The 16545-nt window shown below is 31.6% G+C and overlaps 1 protein-coding gene and 1 long non-coding RNA gene across 2 annotated transcripts in view; both read left to right on the top strand.

The window, feature by feature from the left end:
• The first annotated feature begins 1416 nt into the window (after positions 1 to 1416).
• Positions 1417 to 5064, top strand: LOC144837457 (uncharacterized). The gene is made up of 3 exons (XR_013611498.1): positions 1417 to 1551; positions 4331 to 4410; positions 4921 to 5064. It is a non-coding gene; the product is annotated as an uncharacterized LOC144837457 (long non-coding RNA).
• Positions 5065 to 5495: 431 nt separating this feature from the next.
• The window catches only part of LOC144836866 (cation channel sperm-associated auxiliary subunit beta-like), a 38806-nt gene continuing 27756 nt past the window's right edge, over positions 5496 to 16545 (top strand). Inside the window, exons 1-13 of the mRNA XM_078691771.1 lie at positions 5496 to 5549; positions 5741 to 5830; positions 8598 to 8741; positions 9917 to 10000; positions 10839 to 10960; positions 11247 to 11361; positions 11848 to 11891; positions 12677 to 12811; positions 12961 to 13125; positions 13313 to 13457; positions 14941 to 15092; positions 15366 to 15505; positions 16374 to 16510. Of these exons, the coding sequence (XP_078547897.1) occupies positions 5507 to 5549; positions 5741 to 5830; positions 8598 to 8741; positions 9917 to 10000; positions 10839 to 10960; positions 11247 to 11361; positions 11848 to 11891; positions 12677 to 12811; positions 12961 to 13125; positions 13313 to 13457; positions 14941 to 15092; positions 15366 to 15505; positions 16374 to 16510 (1516 nt within the window). The 5' untranslated portion in view covers positions 5496 to 5506. The remainder of the gene's footprint in view (positions 5550 to 5740; positions 5831 to 8597; positions 8742 to 9916; positions 10001 to 10838; positions 10961 to 11246; positions 11362 to 11847; positions 11892 to 12676; positions 12812 to 12960; positions 13126 to 13312; positions 13458 to 14940; positions 15093 to 15365; positions 15506 to 16373; positions 16511 to 16545) is intronic.

The following is a 16545-nucleotide window of genomic DNA, read 5'->3' as shown; positions in this document are numbered from 1 at the left end:
CAATAGATTTATAATTAATTTGAATCCAATCATTACCGTTTTGCTTCTGTTTTTATTTATTTTTGTTGTTTTTTACGTTTTTATTCAATAATGTACTGTAATTGATTTAATGCTAATTAAAACACTCACACGCTATATATCTTAGTGATTACATTATGAATATTTATTTTACCAAATACACCTTTGGACCTGATAATAATAATATATAGTTAGGCCTATGGTTTTGAAAAGTGTTGAAAACAAGTTAAATGGAGTGGGGGCGGGGTGTAATCATTTGGAATGTTTACATTAATGAACAAGAAAGCCACTCCAAAAGTACATACCTCCGCCTACTGTAAAATTCTCCTACATAAGATTTCTCCGGGAAATGCTGTGTGTGATTTAGGCTAAGTACTTGTTACTTTAAGACTGCTCGCCGGCTTTTGAAAATTCTGTCTTATCTTTTAACCTTAGCAGGTCTGAAAATTATACTAAAAAGTGATCCAGAATTGGGACCGTGGTCTGGATTGCCTCAAAAATTTAATGGAGTGGTCCTTGACCACATATCTATCTGTATTTTCATTTTGGTAAAGATCTTATAATTACTTTTTGAGTAATTCTGCTAACAAACAGACAAAAGCACAAAACTGTATATCATACAGCATTTGAAAATTTATTTTCTTTTACAATACTTCTGTAATGTAGTGGCACTATTTTGTATATGATTATGAGCCACTTGTTAATCGTATGAAGAATCTTAAAATCAATTTTTAATCACTGATAAATCCCATTGTATATGTTTATATTTTTAAAATGTTTACTGTACTTATTTGTAGTTTTAAGTATGGTATTAAACAACAAATTTCCAATTTTATTATTGTTTATGAATATTGGACAACAAAAGTTTTTGAATTTGAATTCTTACCTTTAGTAATTCTTACCTTTAGTAAAGTTAAGAGGCAATGAGTTTTTAAACTCGTAGGGAGCCTCTTCTCTCATATGTGTGTATGTGTGTGTGTTTGTCAAGTTTGTTTTTGAATCAGTTTACACTCTTGCTAATAATAATAATAATTAAATACAATTTCTAAAAGTAAAGATGTTATATGATGAGGATTTAATTAATTATTCAAGATTATATTTCATATATCTCTTTTCGCTTCCTTTTTGGTGAGCCACTTGACAGTGATTCATTTCGCTTATTGGTTAACCATTTGGAATTTGAACTCTTTCTTATGTTATTTAAATTAAGTTTAAAGTGTGTGTGAAAGAGAAATTGTTTTTGTTTGCTGCCATCTATTGACAATAAACTTTTTTATATCGATCATAATAATTATCTCCTCTCTCTCTCTGCTCTTTTAAAAAATTGTTTTTTTTCACCACCGAGGGCGCACGTGATTGAAATATATATTATGGCTCTCTGATCATCATCATCAAGGAGCGCGCACAACTTATATTATTTCTTCACACTTCGCATACTTAATAAATATTAACTAACTAGAAAAATGTTGTTAAATATATTGCATATAATTTGTGTTTGGTGGTGTATAGGAACATTTTTATTGACAAAATCAGGTTTGTTTTCACGAACGATAGGCCTAGCCTAGGCCTGGCCTACCTGTCTAGGCTGGGCCTACTAGCTAGTAGTAGGAGGCCTAGCTAGGCCTAGCCTAGGCTAGTAGGCTAGCCTATACTGGCTAGCTAGCTAGCCTATGCCTAGAGGCTATAGGCCTAGGTTAGTAGGCTGGGATCCAGTCAAGTCCCCCCATCGCAAAGTCGCCCAGACACAGTCACTCCAACGCAAAGTTGCCCCATCGATCGCAATGTCGCATTATGATTAGGCCTAGGCAGTGGAACCTCAACTGATTTTACTACTGTATTGAAAATAATGTTATTCCTCTGTATAATATATGTTTGAAGTAATAAGAATAAAAAATAATATGTTAGGTAATTTTTTTCAATTCACTTGGCCAGTCATTTAGATTTTTACTAGTTTTGATGTTGTGCTCGTTTATTTTAATGTTTTTATATGATGTATTGCGTGGTTCTCAATTTTTGATGTTATTTTATGCTATCTTTTTAAAACATTTTAAATATTTTAAGTACCTTTTAATAATGTAAAAAATTGTCACAATTCAGTTTTTCTGTGAAGATGATTTTAATAAATATACCATTATGAATGAATGATTGAACTCGCCACAATTACGAATCTTTCTTCAACCTACAAGTGGATACCAGCTCATTTTTTAGGATAATAAAATAATAATGTATAAATGTGATAAAGTAGGCCTAGGCCTATCGTATAGATTAGTTAAAACAAACAGTGTTATGTAAGACAATGAGTGTTGTAGGCTACTTATTGATCATTTGCATTTATTGACAAGTATATGTCTATTGTTATTTAATATTATTATGGTTATGATTTTTCAAAATGAAATAAAAAATACTAAAAAAAAAAATCTCATCGCCGATATGATCGTTTTACATGCAAGTATTTTAGTAAAATTAGACGCTACATTTTGACCATGGAAAAACCATCGTACAGTATCGTGTGCATGTTTTTTTAAAAGGGGAATCCCTGGTCAGCAGAAACATGTAGAAGCCATGGAAGGCGCTGCTCCGATTGGTTTCAGAAATTGTGAGTCGCCTTTCAATCAACAGTGCACAATGATCATTTTACTAAAGAAATTCCTTTCAACCCTTTTGGTTATAAAACAATCCAATTGTCATACCTAATAAATATCGTCATATCGGGTGTTTGATTTTAAAATAAATAAGACAGTGAAGAGGCACAGAATAATATGTACACGGACCACAACGAATACACACACGTACGTTATCATTTTTACGACATATTTAGTGGTGATGATGCAATTTTATAATGGATAATGATGGGATTGCCTTTCCAGGCTTATTAATCAAAATGTTCACTTTAATACTAATAATAGTAAACTGAATGTTTATTAATAATAAAAATTGTTTTGCATAGTTTGTTGCATATAAAATAAAAGACACAGAAGTAGCCTACGATTCCTATAAAATTTCACATTTAAATATTTATGTACAGTACCTGTACTGTTAAATGTCGAATAATATTATCTTAAACTATGTTTACAAATTGTCATTTTTAAAGGCACACATCTTTCTCCTAGACCTGTAAAATAAAAAATAAAAACAATTTAATTAGGTATTAATAATAAATATTCATCGACCAAATTAAAACTAATTTAGATCATATCGCTTCCAAACGCGACCGACATCGTCGTAAAATTCGGAGTTATGCCGAGTGATGACGGGGGTTTCCCCCTTGGTGAGCTAGTGCATCGTTTAAGTGCGCACGACAGTGAAGTATTTACTACGGGGCTTCCTCTCTGATGGGGTACAATATGGCGTAAACTAAACAGAATTCAGATTTCTTTTTTATCCTATTTTTAAAGCTATTCCATGTTTATCTAATTTAACACCTACAAACTGAATTTCATGGATTCGAACCCATAAATTTGATCGATAGGCGACATAATATTAAATAAATGAAACAATATTTGTAGATAGAGAAACAAAATATGCCAACTACCAACATCCGACCGTCTGTGGGATAGATAGGCTCGATGTACAGTATTTTGTAGTTGTTGGTATGAATAAATACACCAAACAAAAAGATTTGTTTTACTTTTTATAAGTATAAACGAATACAATTTAAGTATTACGAAGACAGTCCTGTATGTGATAGATTTATTAAATGACCTTTTGCCGTATTTATTAAATTAACTACTGTTATTGATAAATTAAATTTTTATTTATAACTTTCTGTAGCTATAAATCCATTAAAATTATTCAATATCCACCTTCTGTGGAATAGGTAAGGATACCTAATAAATTATATAGAAATAAAGAGTAAAATGGATAATATACTATATTAACTATAGGAACCCTCAATTCTACAGCTTGCAGGGCATAGTTGTTAAAATGATAAATTATATTTTTAAAATTTCTTTCACCTTCTGTATCATCCATCCAAATCCATTAAAACACAAACACAGAGTAGAGGGCGTAGTTGTTTTCCCTTTATTGCTGAAACATAATTCACTAAACAAAAGGTAGAAGCTAGAACACATTAACACATTAAATTAATGAATGGGACACCCGTATTTTCCCATTTTTTTATAATGGTATAGTCCATACAGGTAGATGTGGCCGAAAACGGCACCTGATCCCAGAAACAAAGAATTTGTTTTCTCTTGTTGCAATGTTAATAGAAACATAGTTTTCTTATTATACTTAAATTTCATAGATCATATGATCAAATGGTTAGGCTTCATCGACCATTGAAATACTGTTTTCTCTTGTTTTTTAGAATACATCATGCGTGTTGGTTCTGTTAGATCACAGGATTGGAGTCTGACCAACAAACTTTATTTAGATGGCTTGTTCCTGGTTAGTACAAAGCTTAATTAGTATTTGGTTTTATCAATACTGTCTTACAATGTAATTAGATGGCTCAGTTTGATCTATTGGTCCTGCTGCTATCAATGATTTTAACATATTTATTATTGTTTAATTAAAGGTTTGCATGATGAATAAACACTAGTTAAATTGGGTTTGCGAATAAGAATGTTTCTACATTCCGTTGTTACTACTGCTACTACTGCTACTACAACCATCTTTCGGAGATAAACTTGATTTTTGATTTAGATGGCTTATTAGTACGGGTCTAACCTAATGTTCTTATTAAAGATTCTAACCAGCTTTATTTAGATGGCTCAATCTTTATAAGTACAGAGCTAACCTATTGGTGTTATCAAAAATTCTAACAGACTTTATTTAGATGACACTTTTCTGATATCCCATACAGAGGTTGTTAGGTTGTGGCTCATTTGCAGTAATTAACTTTAAAGTATCAGTATATCTATCTTTAACATGTCTTTATATTATTACATAATGCAGAACATAATTTGTGATGCAGTAGATGAAGATGACGACAGTGTGATAGGAAACCATGCATTAAGTGAGAGTTTATTTCACCGTGGACATACACCCACCCTACATATCTTTAATTCAACTTGGTCTAGGCATTTTCACTTTCCGAGAACAAAGGCAAGAAAATTATATCATTGAATATCAAAACTTAATAAACAAACCTAAATTTTAACAATTTTGTGTATGTATCATGATAGTTCTTGTAAAATATAGTTGAGGTTCACTATAGTATCTCTATGGTTAGACCTCCTCCTAATTAATATGGACACCTTGGAAACTATCTATTTACTCTTGTGAGAGGCCTTACACAGTTTTCCCTATGCAGTAATTATTTTTTTATCTTACTGTATTGTACAGTTCAATTGGTTCAGTAAAATTGTAATATTTTCTATTCGTTAAGTACACATTTTGTATAGAATGGTAAAAATTAATTAATTAACTGTACATGCTAAAATATAGTAATATAAATAATATTATTATAACTTCTTTGTCATAATTAAAATATTAATAATGTTCTATTTATCTACAGAGAAATGTTAGCAATGAGATTTGGATGATGACCATTCCCAGAACCCTTCTTAGCAATTTAAATGATGGTAATTTGTATTCTATCAAAATTCCTTAATAATATGTATTGTAGTCCTACACAGAAAAAGTTCATATTATTTGAAATCAAAGATTAAGTTGATTCAAAATATGAATTATACACAATTTGTTTTATTTTAAATAACTGAGGGGTTCAGGTGTATGTTTTGAAGCATGTGCTGTTTTTATATTTTTCTTACAGATTTTTCTGAAGAATTTAATGTTCATACTATGTTGGACTATAGAATGGAGGTATTTACAACTAAAGCATCTCTTTTAGACTTGAATAAAGGTAAAAATCATCATCAAATCATTTCATTTACTATATTTCATTTATAACACACCTGATTGTATACTTGCAATTTGATTGGTCAATTATGCATCATGTGTCGTTTGGAATTAATACAAAAAGTGATATCTAATGGTGATAATTAACACACTCTAGGGGCGTGTTTATACAACACGCTATTACACGCATATTCAACACGCCTACATATTCACGCGCATGGCTCAGCGGCACACAACAGTCTAGGGTACAGGTGATGATAGTGCAGTATTTGTTACAAAATATTCAACAACTGCTATGTGACGACAAACAGTTGATCAGTACTGTCTCAACTACGATTAGAAAACATATATTAGCTTCACCGGAGCTGATGCAATCTATTATTTCTGCTGTGTGCAGAAGTGGCAGTAAGTGAGGCCATATTGATAGGGTTACCCAAGATGTTTATGAAAGTGTTTCCTTTGACAACACTGAAATGGCGGGTGACATACTGTAACTCAAATTGAAACAAAAAATGACCAACTGATAAAAAAACAGTATCTTAAATGATAAACTTGATGATGAGGGAAAATATAGTAGGCGAAATTGCCTATTATTGTATGGGGTTCCTGAAAACAACCGATAAAACACTGATACACTTGCGCTCGAAGTAATCACTTCGTGTATTAGCGAGGAAATTCACCTGAGTGATGTCGACAGAACACGCAGACTAGGAGGAAGGAAGCTGAATAATAACTTAACAGATCCAAAAACAAAATCTAAACCGCGACCAATATTCATAAAGTTCACTTCATATCGAGCACGATCTGAGGTGTTTCGTAAAAAAAGAGCCCTTAACAATGTGGTTACTCCATCACAGAAAACTTTACCCTTCGAATATAGTAGCGTTGAGGCTGCTTGGTCTATCGATAGTCGTATTATTTGCCTATTATCAAACAAAAAAAGTCGTCAAGTCTGAACGTGATCTCCAACAATTCCAATACAACTTTTTCCAGCTAAGTACATTTACGTTTTAATTTCAACTTTTCAACTAATAAAATTAGTATTATTTTAGATTCATTGATGGTCCAGGAAGCTTAAAGATACAACTGACCCTAAATGTTTATTTATTATCATATCCGTAGTAATATAAATTTTTTTTAAAGTATTCTGGATGCAGTGATGTTCTAGATCCATTTGGATGTATACATGACTTTCCTCAAACTTAATTGAACTCTTGGACTATCTGAACTCTAATCCATTTACTTTTAATGTTATATGTATTAATCAGTATCATTATGTCAATCTTTTTATCTATTACTAACGACTCACATCAACACATTATTACATAATATTATTTTTTACAGCACGAGAAATTACTTCTTCTGTATTATTATTTCATTTCACTTGAAATCAGTTATATATAGTATTTTAACAGATTTATTACCATACTATTATAACATTTCTAAGTAGTGACTATTACTATCGTTGTACCACTGCTTTTACATCATTTTTTATTTATTTGTATTAGCTTTTGCAATTTGTGTGTTTATTAGGTTTGGCAGCCAATCTCTGTAAAGTTTGCTCAAATTTGTTTTTTTATTATATATATATATTTATCTGTTTGTGTTTTTATCTATGTCAAATTTTGTACCTCGAGTGAACATTCCGAATTCCGACCGACTAGCCGATCAAATATTTTTCCATTCAAGGATATGCTGCTACTTTCACAGCTAACATGATTCTCATTTTCTTACCAACAAAACTAACATTTCCAAATAATATCATCCTGATGAGTTTGCATGTCTCATTAACTGCTTCTCCTCAATACATTTTAATGCAAGAAGTATTCTAAAAAACTTTTACCAAATTTATAAACTGTTAACATCTCTTTCTTTTCCGTTTGATTTAATTGCAATTAGCAAAACTTGGCTTAAATATGACCATCCTCTTGTCCAACTTCCTAACTATCAATTTGTTTCAATTCTTTATAAGAGATCTCAATTCGGCCTGTGAATCCATCTTTGTAGAAATGATTAAACCCAACACAAAAAATATCATCATTGGAACCTTATATAGAGGACCATCTCTTGATCCATTGATTCATCATTCATTCATTCATTGACTCTATTATATCCAATTTGTCAAAAGAAAAAAACAAGCTCACAATAGAAATATGCCCTTAGAAGAACATAAATGTTTGCAGTGATTAAAGATGTATTGTCCCTTTGACTAATTCCAAAAAAAATAAAAAATAACAGATTTCGAAAAAAGGTGGGTCATTTTGAAGTATCATAATAGTTATTAACTATCACCAAAAATTTGTTGAAAAAAAAATCATTTAACTGAAATACAGACGTTTTTTTGTTAAAAAAATAACTTTGACTTCCAGTCAAAGTTTTCGATCAAAACATATCCCATAATGAAACGCGCTTGTTTGGCTACTCTGTATGCATAATCATAAAACTTCCTCACGATCTGTGTGAAAATACCTTCTCAACCGTGATGAGTTGTAAACAATCCTAATTAGCATATGCATAATGCGTACTCGTGGTTTGAAATCTTTGTTTACTTTCGCTCGCGACGATTTTCCAGACGAAATGTAGTCAAATCAATTTACCTGTTAATTACGTAAACTTGTTGTTTTTGGCTCGAATTTTCGACTTAAAGTGAATAACTTTAATATTACTTTGATATGGCCAATTTAAATTTAGAATATTTTGACCTTCATTTTTTTGTGCTTCAAGGGACAATACATCTTTAATTAAAAAAAATTTTCTTTTAATGTTTGTAGAAGCAATACTGCAATGGCATCTTGGAGAAGTATTAGATACATCACAACTCTTAGTTACATCTATAAATAACATCAAGTTGATAACAGTTGTTAGTTCCTGTGCTCCTGATGCTGTGCTAGTTGCCGTTGCTGGGATACCATCAGGTATGTTCTTTTGAGAATCATAGAATTCATCCTTTTTATATTTTTTATAATATTTAAAATTGTTGTTATGTAAATTTGGCCATTTTTACATAAACCTGATTTGAATTGAATAATGACTAAAAATGACACAGAAATGGTGCATGTATTCTAGATGTTTTATATTATTTATTTATCTTCTGTTCTGTCCTTTATTGTTTGTTAATTTATTCATATTTTGTGAACATTTCAGATACAATTTGTTGGTATTTTATAAGTTATAGCAAACCATTGGCAATGGCATTAGTGCATTGTATTGTAATTTATCAATTTGAAATGTATCGAAAAACAAATCATCAACAACTTCTCAGCTCCGCAACCAAAAGCTGAGTGTCACCTTTTTGTCTTGCCCATCAAATTCAAGGTGGAAACAACAATTTACATTAAGACAATTAGTCTAGAAACTTATTACATAATAAAATGATGTTTTGTGTTCATTGAATAGAAAGTATATTTTCATTTGTTGACATTTGAATTCAACTTGTCTCAACAACTGATCATTCACTATTTGTATACATCACTATCTGTATGCTTATTACAAATTAATAAAGTTGAGACTTTATACAAAAGTGATGGTTGAGTACTACTGTAACACTCTGACCATCAGGTCAACAACCCCTTACCCCTATTTCTCCCCACTCCAACTATTAACATTCCTAGTGGTTTTTTCCTGTCTCTAGTTACTCTTTATTCACTTTCCTATAACCCACATCTTTAATCAATTAAGGAATGTTCCCTTTTCCAAATATTCCCCTCCCAGTACATGCATATTAATTAGGACCGTTCTTTAAATATGGATGTACTGGCAAGGAGGATAAGAAAAGTTGAAGGAAAAATTAGAGAATAGATTACAGATAACATCTTTGATATAGATTGGAACTTTGTAGAAGATAGAATTTTTAGTATTGATGTGTTATATTGAATAAAAACTGTTCTGGACAAACCATATTTGCTAGTTGTATATTGAATTTATATTCTGTTACTGTGTGACATCCTGCCACAAGAGACTATATCGGAACAAGTAATGTACAACAACAACTACCTCACACAAACACCATATTACACTACAGTAAATCATCACTGCCTTTGTTCCCATATTTTTTATATGTTTGTAAAAATGATTCTATTCCATATTTCAGTGTTACCTATTTGCGTGTCGTATGCTAATTTTATGGATCTATCAGATACATCTTGTTATGATTTGAGCCAAGCAATTTGCCCAGGTAAGTTTTTATAATTGAAGATCAAGTTTCAATACTTGTTCAATATTATTTGACACCAAAATGCTGTTTGAACAAACTTTGATGTTGCAAGGCCGAAACGGCCCACTGTGTTGCGGAAGTTAGTTTCACAAGATGTTTAAGTATTAATTATACCAATTAGGCCTATGGTATTTATTTAGCCCCACACCTCCCCAATAAAACATCATTTGGAATAATAATCGCCGCCCCGCGCACTCCAAACAATATAATAAATGCCCCCATCCACATACATTTATACACACAATATTGTATTATATTTATAACACAATTTTACTATTTGTAGTAGAATTCATCGGACTGTTATCTACCACGTTTCATATCTAGGGGAATTTATTTGATTATAAATGTTACCATATTATTGCTAACTAAAAAATGAAACGCCTCCCTCGAATAAGCACCTCCCTTAAATGAACTCCACCTCCACACCGCCACCCTAAAAAATCCTACCAAACAATCACAAAAACAGTACTTTAATGTTATTTATTATCTAAGACACTGTGAAACAGGTTTAGTTTTACGAATCATTTCAATAATGGTAACCACACTCCGAAAACGTCCAGGCCAGAACATCCTTCTACAACCTTTTTACCCGAGTCATTATTTAACATTCCGAGACGAGAACCATCGTCTACACTTCCTAGAGGGGGGACGAGCAAAGCGAGCTCACCCTCTATTTTGAATAATATTATCATTAATATGACCAAAGAATGTTTGAAAAATTGGAATTGCTGATTTAATCGTGTCAAAACCTATGTTTTCTCAACAATAGTACAATACTTCTCATAACATTATTTGGCAGATTGTTCCAACTTAATTCTATTGGATATGGAACTTACATCTACTTATCTGGTTGTGTTTACGAATTATGGAGTGTTTGTCAGTAAAGAAATTACTGATTTCTACAAAGGTTATAAATTTCAGGTAACTTAATAGATGGAATATGTAGGCCTATGTTGTTTGAACTTTGATAACATAGAGAATACATTGAGTCACATTGGTATTAAACAATGGAGTAAAATGCACAATGTCTAAATTTGTATGCATATTATTTCTTTTAACCTGGTTTTACAACTCCGTGAAGCCAACTGCTACCCTTTGTGCCCAAGATATGGCATACAAATATAAATCTAACTAAAAACATGTGGGTTTGCTCATTTTGACCTAATGAAACATTATTTAAAAAGCCTATCTGGTTTTTTTTTTCTAGTTGATGTTTAATTACATTCACATCAATGACATAGAACAAGAAAACTGGATTAACTATGAATTGATGCACACGTCAGAGTGTCAGTCTGCCCTCAGTGTTGGACTGGTGTCATATGGTGAGTAATGATACAATCTTTGTGCCTGTTGTGTAGGTCATGAAAACTTTCTCTGGTCTGATCCCAACACACAATATCTCCTCAATAAAAAATATGAAATATGTATATGATACTGGATACAGTAGCTAATTGTTGTTTTATAACCACACAGATTAACGGTGTCCAAAACAAAACCAATAACCATCCTCCGATAGATCGCATACAATCAGCACCTAGTGCTGAATATTAAGTGATTAAAGGATCTATTTTTGTTTGTAATGTAAATGTTATGCTTATTTTCTTGTTACGCAAGCAATATTTATTTATGTGAATATGTTGGATCTTTGTGTCAAGTGAATAATTATTTTGTTGTTTCATTTTACTCCATGTGTTTACCTCCTTAGTCATAAAATATTGAGTTGGGCCATAAAAATGTTTATATGGAGGTGTTTATACCTTATACCATGTGTATCTGTATACATATAAAATGTCATTTTTCTGTGACAGTTAAGCCAGTATTCCTAGTACCTAGTGCATCAGATATATCAAAGGTAAACAAAAGGATAAACCCTTACGGTTGTATTATTTATGATTTATTGTTTGTTGCATTTTAAAACATGACTATATACGTTGTGCTTGTTATTATTAATGTTTTTATATATTTTTCCTTCAATATTAGGTTATTTTATAAAGTAATCTTTTAAAGTTTTGCATAATTTGTACTAACCTGTTAATATTTATTTTAAAACTTTACACTAAAATTAATGTTGATTTTGAAGGCTTGAGTAGTCAATGAAATAAAAAAATACTAGAACATACAATCTGATTTGGGCCTCAGGCTATAGATCTGATGATAAAAGCCTGACTTAAATATAGTCCTATGCCCAAATTCATGAGGAAAAAAATTAAATCGTTTGTAGAAAATTTAGATTTTTATATTTATTAAACAAAATAAACAAATACATGAAACAATTTACATTTAAAAAAGTGATTAAAGATTGTAATACACACCCATAAGAAAGTTAGTTTACAATTTTACATTAATTGATATATTTGATTATACAAATTTTTGTTTAGGTTTCACATTCAATGTGATGTTATGTAGTTGCCAAAACAAAGTTACTGGAAATCTGATATTATACTTCTCTGGCATATCATATTTATTCAAATATAAAATTAACAATAATTAATAATGTCATTTTTTCAGTAATTTGCCTTTGGATTTTTAATAATAATGAATAAATAAAACAGTATTGTTGTTCATATCAACTAACTACTTGTTTGCTGAATTCACAGAAACTGAATTTATTCATTATTTCATGTTTACCTATTACAGAATCCGTTAATGAGTGTAGCACCTTACACCTCCTGGATTGAAATACAATTTCCTGGATTGTATAATGTTAGCCAAACAATAGCTGTTGTTATGGATATTGATAGATATATCATGATTGTTCTTCAAAGACTCAGAGTGAGTTTCTTACTTCTGACCTCGTCTCCTGCTAAAAGCTATTTATTAATTGGTTTGATAAAGTATTAAATTGAAAATAATTTTGAATATAAACCGACATTCTGTAACAATGAATATTAATGATCTTCAAACTTCTTTTGTTTTATTAGACATCTTACCAGGTTGTAACATTTGCCATTGAAGACCATGACTTGACCTTAAACTCGCGTCCAGTTGTACCCCCATTCATCATTCCTAATATTGATAATTCTACACATTTGTTTAGTCTTTGTTTAACTCCCAGAACACATATTGTCTATGCAGTTGGTTCTCAGGTATGAAATGTTATGTTTTTCTCTAAAGCACATTAAAATGTTCTCAATACCTAAATTAGTTAAACTCACTATTGTGATATTAGGTTAGCAGTACACCTGAACAAAATGTAAAACAAGACACTTTTAAATTCATAAATATTGCTTATTATTATACATATATAATAGATTTATTTATGACTATTTTCAGATATGGGTTTCTGATGATGCTGCAAATTCATTTACTCTGATTTTGGACCTTGTTGATGATCATGTGACACAGTGCTATTTTGATAACCAAGGCAATGATGCATACTTTGTTACTAATCAATTTTCCGTATATTTCTCTTCAATTGGTATGGAACTTTTTTTTTGCACTTTTTAGAAAGTAGTAGGTCTAGTAAGATTGATATTATAGTTGTATCTTTTGGTAATAAAATTAAATGAAACTTAACTGAACTCGGCTCAATATGCAACTTAATCTCCTTGCTGAAACTTAAGATGACCTGAAGTGAAAATATACCTAATCTGAATATGTACGTATCATGTTGGACATATTGACTATCCGACCACATTTTTATTTTATTTTCACTAAACTGACAATGAAATTAAAAATGTTGACTGATAGAGGACGCTACAATATGTGACATCATCAAAGGTCCACAGCAATGTTTACATGCTGAAGGTTGCGATGTTGACTGCAGCCCAGCCACAAGTAGGGTTCTTATTTGAGCCTGAACGAACATTCCTAAGGGATTAAGAGGATAAAAGTAGCCTAATTGATAATGCGTTTGATTTTGGATGATAAGACAGGAGACTATAATGAATGGTGTAAATGCAGAAACTGCTCCTAATGCCAACAGGCAACATCGAGTGTGCCAGCTGCACTGAAAATGTCGCGGTGTGTATGTTGGAAGTTGGACGTTTTTTTACGTGTTTTATTAGTATTAGTAAAGAATTACAATATTTTTAATTAATTTACTATTTAATGAAAACAATAAATATAATTATTAACAATATGACATCCTTAACCTAAACACTTCTAGTAGTATGGCCTAGTCTTTATAAATCAACAAGGTGTACGTCAGCTCATCATCTGGCGAATAGTCATGACCAGCCGAGTGTAAAAAAACAAAAATAACATAACATAACATAGCCTATACTGTTACGGCTGGTTACGATAATTGCTTGTCATCTCTGCAAGGATGGCGGGTTCCGTAGCATGAAAATCGTCTCTAATTATTCTGGATAATAGGCCCAATAATATTCGAAAAGACGAAAACAGCAATTTAGGGGACTTAGGCTTTGAAAATGTAGCATATTCTCTCTAGCCTCCATACACATTCGCAATCGTCTATCGATCGCTGTCTCTCCATGTCGTTGGATACAGTTGGGGTAGGCCTAGCATTTATTGTTGCTTTTTTATAGCTTTAAAATCAAACAATGTAGAGACAGCATCGTCTTTTAAAATGCAGCACGGTTTTATTTTTAAAAGCTATGCTTTCAAGTCATTGCTTTCGGATGGTTTTAGCTGCATTGTGTTTCCTGTAGAATTTCCTTATTTTGTAGTGGCAAAGAATGAAAAATATCCCTTTTTCTTTGTATAACCTTTATTAGTGCACCCTGCACACCATTATTAAATACTGTAATGTGTTTTATTAACGATAGACAATTAAGACAATTTTCTATTCTTTTGATATATGTATTAATTGTGTTGAATTGTGAGGACCTAACATTCCAGAACATTTAAAAACATGCCTAGTGACTCAATGTTTTTCTGTCATTGCCAGTTATTTGTGTATTTCCTAATTAAAGCATTTTTAAAATATTGACTTGCAGGTGTGGAGAGATCAGTTTCCCTTATAACCGATGTCCAGGCACCAATGAGTCTATATGTATCGCACCTAGATGAAGTTTACATTATACAAATTAGCAATGCTACACATGGATTTATTACTACAACAAAACTTGATGTAAAGAAACAGATAAAGGTGACTCAAAATTACATTACAATACATTTTGATGTTTATTTTCCTTGCTGAGATTGCACTCACGGTGACATAACCATTGCCCTAATGTTGATCAAGATTACTTATATTTAGATTTTTTTTTTCTGTACTGACAACAACATATGTCATAATTAATATAATAGCTAACATTTATTTTGTGATTGATATTATTGTTTGTTATTTTTTAGCTTTATTTTGTTGCTCTGTGATTTCCAGTCATAATCTTAATTTGATGTTGTGTATGTAATATTTTAGGTTAGTGAAGACAAGATTAACTGTTCCTTATCTGCCCAATACATGACAGCTAAAAGAATTCTTCTCTTTGAGCATCAGAGTGTAATACCGTGTAACAGAAAGCTGTGCAAGTCAGACATAGGAACAATATTAACAACAAGGTACTCGCTGCTGTTCAATTTTTACAATTGTACAAACCCCTCTTTAATATCAATGGGTACTATCAGTGGTGATGCGGATTGCAGGTTTAAATTAGAAATATTTTAATGTTTAAAACTAACTACTGATTTTATCAATGTCAAGTTCGTATAAACCCAGCTAGCAATTTGACGTTGGCCCGATCTCGACAAGTGTTGGTAGACGTCGAAAAAGTCGCGGATAAATTACCGATGTTGTTACAACGTTATGACAACGTTTATTATAAGTCTTGCCGCCGTGGTATTTCCATTGAAAAATGTGCCTTGCGATAATATAAATCCAACGTCTGATTGACGTCATTAACATTGCACCAACATTGGCTAAAAGTTGTCAAAATTTGACAATAAATTTCAGCATATTTTCGTTGATTTAAAGTCGCTATAGTCATTGGATCAACGTTAGCAAATCGACCATATGCACTATAGTCATTTTTTTCATGTTGCGCCGACATCGACTAACAATTGTGTATAATTCTAACGCCAACGCAATGTTTGAATTTTGAAAAAATCGGTGCGTGTCTACGTCATCTGCAAGTTGTTGATCCAACGTCAGCCGCCGAACTGTTAAGGTTGTAGAATTGTGAGCCATATCGATAAAAGTATTGACGCAGATACAAATGTTCTATCAAGAAATGTACGTTATTGTAATAAACTATACACAGTACACATCTACACAGTAAGAATAAATATGGAAGAGTGATTCACAAGAATATTATCTATCTTAAGGGGTGAGCAAAGCAATGATGGATTGCTTTGTTGTCTGGGGACTAGTCCACAGTGCTTGTTTACACTAATACTTACTCTTGCTCTTTCAATTCTCTTTTTTTTTTAGTGATGGACAAACACGCATAACTGACATTACGCACCTAAATAGGTCAGATGGATTCAGTTTTATGGCAACAGCAGATATCATTACACCTTTGTCCTTTGAAAAACTTTCGTCTGAGCCAGCACAGAAGTATAACATTTGTGAGTTTACGAAAAAAAACATTTACAGCAGTCTA

The sequence above is a fragment of the Antedon bifida genome, chromosome 3 (genome assembly GCF_963402885.1).
Source record: "Antedon bifida chromosome 3, ecAntBifi1.1, whole genome shotgun sequence".
Classification (NCBI taxonomy): domain Eukaryota; kingdom Metazoa; phylum Echinodermata; class Crinoidea; order Comatulida; family Antedonidae; genus Antedon; species Antedon bifida.
Note: the sequence above shows the minus strand (reverse complement) of the source record. Positions and strands in the feature narration are given on the sequence as shown.